Source organism: Tiliqua scincoides, chromosome 5 (genome assembly GCF_035046505.1).
Source record: "Tiliqua scincoides isolate rTilSci1 chromosome 5, rTilSci1.hap2, whole genome shotgun sequence".
Taxonomy (NCBI): Eukaryota; Metazoa; Chordata; class Lepidosauria; order Squamata; family Scincidae; genus Tiliqua; species Tiliqua scincoides.
In genome coordinates this window covers 100,771,805-100,781,657 of record NC_089825.1, presented here as the reverse complement: position 1 = coordinate 100,781,657, position 9,853 = coordinate 100,771,805, and the positions used below count along the sequence as shown (strand labels likewise).

Below are 9,853 nucleotides of genomic sequence, written 5' to 3'. Positions count from 1 at the left end.
CTAGAAAAAGGCCCTTGTGCTGCTTCGGAGGGCATCCTTAAATTCCTGATTCCTTAGGCAGTAGATGACTGGATTAAGAAGTGGTGTTACAACTATGTAAATAACAGACACCAGCTTGTTAGAGTTAAAGGAGACAAGGGACTTTGGCCGGGCATAGATATAAAGGGAGGCAGCATAGAAAATAGTTACTACCATCAGGTGTGAGGCACAGGTGGAAAAGGCCTTCTGCTTTCCTTTGGCTGAAGGGATGCGAAGGACCGTGGAGATGATGCAGATATAAGAGGCAATGGTCACACTGAGTGGAATAACAAGAATGAGTAAGGCAAGAAGGAAGTCAATGAGCTCAGTCATTGACATATCAGTGCAGGCCAAGTTGAGAAGTGGGGAGACATCGCAGAAGACATGGTTGATTGAGTTAGGCCCACAATAGCTCAGGCGTGCGATGAGAAAGATCTTTGCAGTGGCTATGAGAAAGCCACTCATCCAGGAGCCCATTGCTAAGCGGATACAGAGTTCTTGGCTCATAATGACTGGATAGCGTAAGGGGTTGCAGATGGCAACATAGCGATCGTAGGCCATCACAGCTAGAAGGACACACTCAGTGCATGCCAGGGCTAGGAAGAAGTACAGCTGGGTCATGCAACCTATGAAAGAGATCTCTCTCTCCTCTGCTGCAAAGCCAGCCAGCATCTTGGGGACAGTGGTAGAGACGTACCATATCTCCAGGAAAGAAAGATTACCCAGAAAGAGGTACATTGGCTTATGAAGTTTGCTGTTCAGTCGGATCAGTAGAATGACGACCACATTCTCCGTTACTGTCAATACATATAAAATCAGGAAGATTGTAAATAGTGACATCTGCATTGCAAGCCCTCCAGGAAAGCCTACTAGGATAAACACTTGTGTCCTGTTCTTCTCGTGCATTTGAAATAGCATTTTGTTGCTGCAAAGCTGTAAGGTATTTTCAAAGTATAGTTGCATGTGTATGCTTCATAGGTAAATCATATTCCACATTCCTTGATGGTGCAACATTTTGATTGCAGAAGTTGACAAAACCCTGACAAAGGCTGGGGAAGAATGATCATATCTGAATGAATTTCTGGAGCCCACAAGAGATGAGGGAGACATGAGAACATGAGTGGTACTAAAACAAAGTCCCACTGCTTGTTGAGACCATCTCACCAAGCAGTCTCCCTGAACTCCCTGTATCAGACAGCCCCTGCAAAATACACTGCACCCATTCACCGATGGGAAGATTGGGAGGAAGTTCCTGATTTCATTACCAGTACGGCCCAGTTTAAACTTCATCAAGCCAATGTTGGACTTCCTAGTTTAAATTAGGAATTACAAAAGCAATCGAGTTTTAACTGTAGCAGCAAACAATTTGTCAAGGACAAACTTATAATTTTCACAAATAAATAACACCATAGCAAACCCCACTGCAGTAGAACTGAGGTCCTGATGTTTCCACATTTTGTGATTGAAAGGAACCCTGGTTTTAAAAATTGATAAGTTTCGTTATAAATGGCTGCAACTTTGTCTCAAATTGGTAGAAAGAAGTGTAGCAAAGGTAAAACTTTATCTTTAAATTTCTAATTTCTACTGATTCAGGGAGCAGTTCACATTCTGGTCCTATCTGTGACGGATGCAGCTGTTGCATCCAAACTGTGCAGTTTATATGGAATTTTTTTTCATTTAGTCCTACACAGGATACAATAGCGTCTTACATGTGCTTACTCAGAAGCAAACTCAGAAGCAATTCCAAATGTTTGCAGTTGGATTCACTCCCCAGTTGGATCCTATGTACTGGGATTGGATCCCACTCCCAGTACAATACTATGCATGTATACTCTGACCTCACAGTGCAATCCTATAAACACTTTCCTGGGAGTAAGAACCAAATCCTATCCAACTTTCCAATTCTGGTGTAGCCATGCCAATGGGGTGTGCCCTGTATCCTATGGTGAGAGGGTAGTTATGGAGGCCTCCAAGGTAAAGGAGCATCTGTTCCACTGTCTCACCAGAGAGGAGCATCAGTACCCCTAATTTTCTGCAATTTACACCTCACTGTTAAAATTAAAATAATTGCCAACTATCTCCCCACCCCCCCACACGCACATTTTATTTTATCTATGTATTAACAACTATTAAACCAGTGGTTCCCTAAAATTTTAACACCAGACCCACTTTTAAAAATGATACTCTATCTGTGACCCATCTAGCTTTATTAAAGTAAGAACAGTTTCAGGTCTCTGCTTTCATCCATTATAACTATGGGGGGGGGGCATCTGGAGCATTTGTTGAACTCAGTGTTCATTAGATCAGGACTATTCTGCTGCATTCCAGTTCTGGGGACTGAGACAATATTTTGAGCATAAAAAGATCCCAACTTGATCAGATGAAAGGTCCATCTCATTCCAGCCATTGTTGCCAGTAGCAGCATGTCAGATGCTCCTGGGAAAATGAGAAGCAGGCATGGTGGCAATTGTCTTCCCCTACAGTTTGACCCCATTGCCCGTTATGCAGTCAGAGATAGCCTCTGAAGAGGGAGGTTCCATTTAGGTATCACAGCTGATTGGATTAGGAAACCTATCATCTATAAATGTGTCTACCCCCTCCCCTTTTTCAACCACCTAAACTAGTGCACATCACCACATTCCGTGACAGATAATTTTACACATTAGCCATGTATTCAGTGAAGAACATCTCTGACTCAATATATATTCTGTTTGGATCATATGCTTCAGCCTTTCATTGTAAAGAAAAGTGTTCTAACTCCTTGATCATTTTGGTTTGGTTTCCCATTTGTGTGCACTCTCTAGCTCTTCACATTCACTTGTCTATATAAGCAATGAATTCAAAACAATAAAACAGAAATTGCATGCAAACTTGACTTATTAATACAGTTTGTAAATGTTGTGTGTGTGTGTGTGTGTGTGTGTGTGTGTGTGTGAGAGAGAGAGAGAGAGAGAGAGGGAGGGAGGGAGGGAGAGAATCTATCAGTGGCCTCTCAATAGAGGGCAAACATCCATAGGACATACAAAAATTGCTGGCTATCCAGGAATTATCAGTCCCATCTAAATTAATAGGAGAATTGAAATCCTATGAAAAGGGTGACCTGTTATAGATAATTATCAAGTTAAACATCAATGTCAAACTACTTCATAAATGAATACCATTTTCAGTGAATTCCAAAGTCTGTCAGTCAGTTTGCCAGTCTGTCTGGTTTTCCCATACGGTAGCATCTTCTACTGTCCTCATACTTCCTGTCTTGTGTTGGTTTCTTTCCAGCCTAAAGGAAGACTTATTTGTATTGCCTAAGACATAGAAAGCAGCAAATGTTTTTTGATGCTGGTATTTCAAATGATGCTTCACAGACACAGGAGACCTAATTCGCATCTCTAAGCAGATAACCGCAGGGATATGTTCACTAACAATCAATTATTAACATATTTTGTACGTTTTTGTTTTTTTTTACCTATAGGACATAATTCCAGTTTTGTTTACATAGTTGTACAAAAATTACTCCCTGGATTACACCCAGGGATAGCAGTGCGAGATCAGGCACTGCCTAACGGCATAGAGCTATCTAAAGGCCCACCTGGTCAGACCAAGTCTTGAATCTTCAGTACTGGTGAAAGGGTAGTGCCCAGTGTGCTATCAGGGGAAAAAAGCAGTATGTGCCATGGAGATTCCAGTGCAGAATTTTGTTCCAGCACCCCCAGCAACCGTGTTGAATCCAGTCATGACTGAGCAAGTCCTGTTGAAAGTCCTGTTGAAATTAACAGCATGTTAATTTCAACTGGTCCAGTTAATTTCAACAAGTCCTGTTGAAATTAGCAGAGCAAGATAGTTCCAATGCCTTTGTCCCATTGATTTCAATGGTGCTTTGTTGGGATTCACTTTCCTTGGACACACCCATGAAACTAAAGGAAAGGGAAGGAAGGATGATCAAGATCATAGCTAAAAGAGGTATGTAGTGGCCTGCCTGCCTCTGGAAGACATCGGGTCACTTGTTTAAGTATTCATTTTTCTTTTAAGACAGCAGTCTCCAAACTCAAGACCACTATTCACCAGAAAAGCCCTCCCCATTTTGAGCAGCGCTTACCGCTCTGCTGCACTGCCACTTATCTTTCTACCCGATCTGCACAGAGAGATTCTTGGGGCAGTTGGGTCTGTTGCCCATCACCCCAGCAGGCATTGAGTCCGGATTTCTGGGCAGATGTGAGAGCCCAGATTGTCTCTCTGTACAGGTCGGGTGCCAGGAGCAGCAGCAGCCCAGTGGAATGGAAGGCACTGCTCACAACAGGGAGAGCTTTCTCCAGACATCAGACCTATTCTGTAGTTTGGAAAGCCCAGCTTTAAGATATAAAGGACATTGCTAGTCCTTTTATTTCTGAAAATAGAAAGCTCCAATCCTAACCATTGGCTTCTGCCTTTCCATTGGACCATTTCAGTGATGTGGAGAGGGGGGATTTGCTGCATGGGTAACAGTCTATCCTCCATATCTACTTTACCCAGGCTTCGCACACTGGAGAGGACACTCTGTTCCAGAACACTATTCAGAACACGATACCATAGTCTTCCGAGACTGAAGGATGCCAAGAATCCCAACCAAATCCTATCCATCAATGCACACACACCAAGAAGGCATGTGCTGCATCCTATGGTGGAAGGGCAATGATTTTATTGAATTAAAGGTTGCAAAAACGTTGACACAAATTTATTGATTGAATATGTGTGTGTAAGAGCTAACTCTCACAGTTTGGGCTGGTTTTGATGATCTCATACAAGCTACCCCCCCCATGAGATTTGGGGGGGCAATTGAGCACAGCCCTGCTCCCCCTCCTGGCATGCAATTCCTGTTGCACTAGAAGTGATTGCCAAAATATGGCCCAAAAGCACACTCTGGCGATGTGCAGAGTAGAATGCAGTCAGAGTGCCACCAGGAAGGCCGAAGCCTTCCCATCCACATTAATGGAGCAACAACCACCTGATGAAGAACGTAAGGTGGCAGCAGTTGCGGACATCCCATAATGTCTGATGGGGCAGGTGCCCCGGCTGTGAGCCTATAGGACCCTGCAGATGCTGTTGCAAGGTATTAAAAAGCAAGACTCAGTACTCAAGGGTAATGGTTTGCAGGCTTTATTTCATTGCCAGCAATGGGCATCTCATGGGACTAATGTACAAAGCATTGAGAGCGAGTATCAGTGTTAACCAGACTCTTTATAACATTCTGGGTTCTTTGTTTGAAGATTTGAACTTCCCATTGGCTGAAGTTTGACATCATAGATGAGGCTAATTCTTAATAGGCTGTAGATAGCCTTAGAGACACTTGATAGGTGAGCTTCAAGTTACAGGTTTCCAAATAAGGTAAAATTAAACAATTAAACACAATGAATTACAAAGTTTCAAGAACCAGCAGGGGATGCTATAACATTACTGTCCATCTTGGCAGAACTTCAAACCCATTTCTTGGCATACTTTCCCTTCAGACTCTTGGGATGGCCTTGCTTGAGCCACCTGTCTTATCTCTCCTGCATTCCTTCTCCTGTTTTAGCAAAACACTGTGGTGCCCTCTGCCAACCTCTGCGAGGCAAAGTCCTTCAAACTTCCCTTAACAGTTTCCCTAAAATTCTATGTCTTAATTCTATTTGTGACCAGTTACTTTGAGTACATTGGTATTGAGGGATCTATAGTAGTGTATATCCTTGCTAAAAAGTGACCTCTTCCTTCTTTCAGCCTAGCACCTGCTAAAGTTTAATCTCTTTGAGCTAAGGCTTCAGCCAGCTTCTTGTGATTTTTCATATATTTTAACATAAAACAAGCCAAGCTTCCACTGCATCACATTTTCTGTTTAACAAATCCTTTTCCCGTTTACCTTCAAACAAATTACTCAGATTTCCTTACATTACATGCACTAGGCAAACTGCTTGAAACAACCCTGCACCAACCCCCTCTAAACATTTATTTCTCCATTTCAGTTGCAATTCAAACAAAGACTGATTCTCAAGTATGCTCTTGCTTATCTAATTAAAATGTGTACTGTCTTCTAAAATTGTCTCTTGCAGGTGTCTCTGGTTAGCTAGCTAGATGCTATATTAGTTTGCCAAGAAGCCTTGCCAACTGATAAACCTGCAGCTAAAACTTACTTCTAATGACTACAATTGTTGCATATATGTGTTTTCTCAGCATTGTGATGTCCTTGGTGAGTCGTGTACTTCTGCCAATGATGAAGCCTATCTATCTTGGCCTTAGATACGACTCCCTTTTCCAAATTACAAAGTGTATAGCACAGCCTTTGAAGCCCAAGGTCTCAGCTTCTAGCAAAACAGCTTCTTAATAATTCTTTCAAGCAGCTTTTCTGTGAGACTAACTATGATTTTTCTAAATAAAAACAGCCTTGCTATTCTGTATGCCTTTATGCTTTAGCAGTGTGGCTTTTAAGCTTTTGTCCCAATGGCATATTACCCTGGTTATTCTATCACCTTCCATCAGTGCCTCTCTGAGGGTCCCAACAGGGTTAGAAGCTGTGTCGGGGAAATCTCAAGGAGTTTTCCCTACGTAAGCTCCAGTTGTGTGGGTCTCCATGACCCGCCTTAGGTGAGTGGGGGGGGCAGATTTGCATGCTGGGAGGGCAGTGGCAGCCCAGGGGGCACCATCACAGACGTTGGCCCTGGGACGTGGGGCTGGGGAAGTCTGCCACTGGGTGGCAGGGTGGTATGGAGGGAGCAGTGGAGGGCAGAAAGGGGGCAGAAAGGCTGTTGGAGGGCATTAACCTGGCAGCAAATGTGGTCAGATCCTATTCCCTCCTTCAGCAGCTTCCCCGCCTCCTTTCTCTCCCATTGGTGTCCCTGAGGGGAGACAAGACAGTAAGTTTTTTCCAGGCACAGGGATGCCTATGTAAAGTGCTCCCTCCCCCTGGCCTTCAGAGCCAGTCATGGCTGCAAAAGCCTTTGCTTTCACAGCTGTGACTGACTCTGAAGAAAGGGGGAGGGTGCGCTTTACACAGGCTGAAACCTCCCACTCTGCCCCCCACCCACTCAATATAGTGTTTGCCTTTTCAGCATGGCTGCCCTAGCGAGGGGAAAAAGGAAAGGATTGGGTTGCTCAGTGCCTACCCCCAGAATTTTGACAACTCTATAACATTGAAAATGTTTTGGGGAAAAATTGAAAAAAGTGTGAGTGAACACTAGAAATCAGACTACTACTACTACTACTACTACTACTACTACTACTACTACTACTACTACTAATTGGACTTGTAATCCGCCTTTCTCCCCAAAGGGCTCCCAAGGCGGCTAACAACAATCACTGGCATACCTTGGGGGGACAAGCAGGGCAAATGCCCCGGGTGCTGACCCTCTGGGGCACCTCAGAGCCTCACGCCACCATTCCCTCCTCCTTTATAAGTGGATAGGAGGCAGGTGCCCTAGAGAGGCACTTATGCTCCAGGGCACCCATCTCATCTCCCACTACAAAGGAGGAGGGGAGGGGGGCGGTCCAGTCAGCACTGAGAAGCTGCCTAGGAGGCAGTGTCCGGCTGCCTCCCAGGAGTGCTCCTGGGTGCCCCTGCTCTGCCTCTGAGGGTGTCCCTCGGGGCGGAGCAGAAATGGTGCACGCCCCCTCCAACTTCGGAGGGGACACACGCCGCTTCCTGGCTGGGTTGCCCTGCTCCACTGCTGAGGGCATCCCTCAGGGGCAGAGCGGAAGCAGCGTGCACCCCCTCCGACTTCTCTGAGCTTACAAGCTGCCGAACTCTCCCCCTCCAAGCTTACAAGCTGCGCGGAAGTCTCCACTGACAGCAATTAGAGCCCAGGAATGCCACTGACAGCAATTAAAAGACATAGAATACATAAAAATATAAAATTATAAAATACAATTAAAAAATAAGTAATAAAACAGAAAGGCCAGGAGCAATAAAATGAGCAGTATAAAAGCAGTTATTAAAAAAGTTATTAAAAAGCAGCCATCATGTTCTCTATCAATCAAACGCTTTATGAAATTAGAAAGTCTTCAGGCCTCGCCGGAAAGTGAACAAAGAAGGAGCTGTTCAAACCTCAAAGGGATCAGATTGAGATCAGGTGCGTTTCTGGGTGGGGTAGGGAGTGGGGAGGGAGGTGGAATGGGGTTGGGATCAGTGACAGTTGCATGTGGTACTATTCAGATTCCTACAAAACTTTGTCACCTTCCAACAGGGAAAGCCTCATGTCCAGCACTGGGAATCATCAAGTCTGACCTGGCTATTTTGCTGGCATATATTTGAGCAACTCTGTGCCATGCCTTCTGGCCTGAACTGGAGTTCAGAATCCCGCAGAGCAGTCCCACCCTCCCCGCCCCAGTTCCTCCCCATCCCACTCACTCCCACCCTTGTTCCTCCCTCTCCCACAACCCAGAGGCTGCACCATCACTTCGCAGCTGCACTTACCCCCAGTCTCAGTATGCCCTTCTGCCAGCACTGGCCCAGAGCCTGACTGGCACAGGCCCAGCGCCAGCACTCCCTACTCACCAAGTGCCATAAACGTGCTTTATGGCACCCACCACCGGTCATAGGGCTCAGTGCCACTGAAGGACCTCTCTAGGATTGGGCCCTAGAACCCCTTGTGGTGATGCAGTGGCACCAGTCTGGGCTACACTACATCACACAGAGGTTTTCAGGTGCTGGAGGTCTCCACTCCCAGCAGCCACCATGAGTCAACTCAGACCTGAGCCAGCTATATCACTGGTGCAAGTCTGAGTCGATCCCTGCAGGAAGATCAGGCCTGAGAGGGGGAGCGGCGCACATCAAAACTTAACCCCCTTCTGCCCACCCCTTCCCATCTCCTCCCCATTCTGCCCTCCCCCTGCCTTGTCAAACTCCCTTCCACCCTCCTCCCATTCCAGCTGGAAAAACTTCCTTGTTGAAACTTTGAGAACCATTGTCAGTAGCACTGCACAGTGCTGGTCCAAATGCATCAGTGATCTAAATCAGTATATGGCAACCTCATATATGCAATCATATGCCCATTTACACTACAATGAATCCTATTAAATCCAATAGGACTTATTTCTGCATATATATGCATATAATTCAATTGCAAATCATTAACAGGCCAATCCTATCCCCTGTTTACATTGGTAAAACTCATGTTCCACTGTAGTAAGTGGTGCAGCACAGTCATAAACGGTATAAAGTCCTCAAGCATGAAGAAGCCAGCAATGGAAATGGCTGTTGGCTCCCCATGCATAACAATGCCCCAACTGGGCTGGCCCTGAGCAGGTAAGGTGACAACTTGGGAGAACCATGGGCAGTTTAAGACAGGGAGTGGGCTGAAGTGGGGGTTGATTTGAGGGCAGGAGAGGAAGAGAGGGGAGTCATGCACTTGGACAGAGCCAATTCCATTTTCGTGACCCAGTCCTGCCCCTTCCGTTCCTTAGATCTACATCAGTTTGTAATATGTCCAAGGACATCCATTGGCATATGTCCATATGTGACACACGTCTGAAAAGATCCATTGGTGATTGGGCAGCTTACCTGGAGGTAAGTACACAGCATTTTTACATACCTCTGGCAGTCTGATGGCACTCTCCTCCTACCACAGCATAGAGTGTGTGCCATTTTTGGTGAGGCTGTGTTGGTGCTGGTGGGCACACATAGGATTTCTAGAAATACAGACATGTCATATGCTTTGCATTGAAGCAGAGAGCCAGTATGCCTCTTGCAGTGCTATATTTAGGCTACAAACCTATACATACTAAGGGCCAAATCCCCTAGGGGCTGGGGAGAATTGGACCCTAACATGGGAGTAAGCATTTCCTAGAACATAGTGGGACTTTCTTCTGAGTAACCATACATAGTATTTGCTGTTACAGT

At 45.4% G+C, this 9,853-nt stretch overlaps 1 protein-coding gene across 1 annotated transcript; it reads right to left on the bottom strand.

Annotated features, from left to right (window-relative positions):
• Window positions 1-924, bottom strand: LOC136652631 (olfactory receptor 6A2-like). Its single transcript, XM_066629560.1, has one exon. The coding sequence runs from the start codon at window positions 922-924 to the stop codon at window positions 1-3; it is 924 nt and encodes a 307-aa protein (XP_066485657.1).
• Between the last annotated feature and the right edge of the window lie 8,929 nt (window positions 925-9,853).

Excerpts from the sequence above, each read along its gene's own strand:
- LOC136652631 (XM_066629560.1), bottom strand. The coding sequence starts at position 924 with ATGCACGAGAAGAACAGGACACAAGTGTTTATCCTAGTAGGCTTTCCT.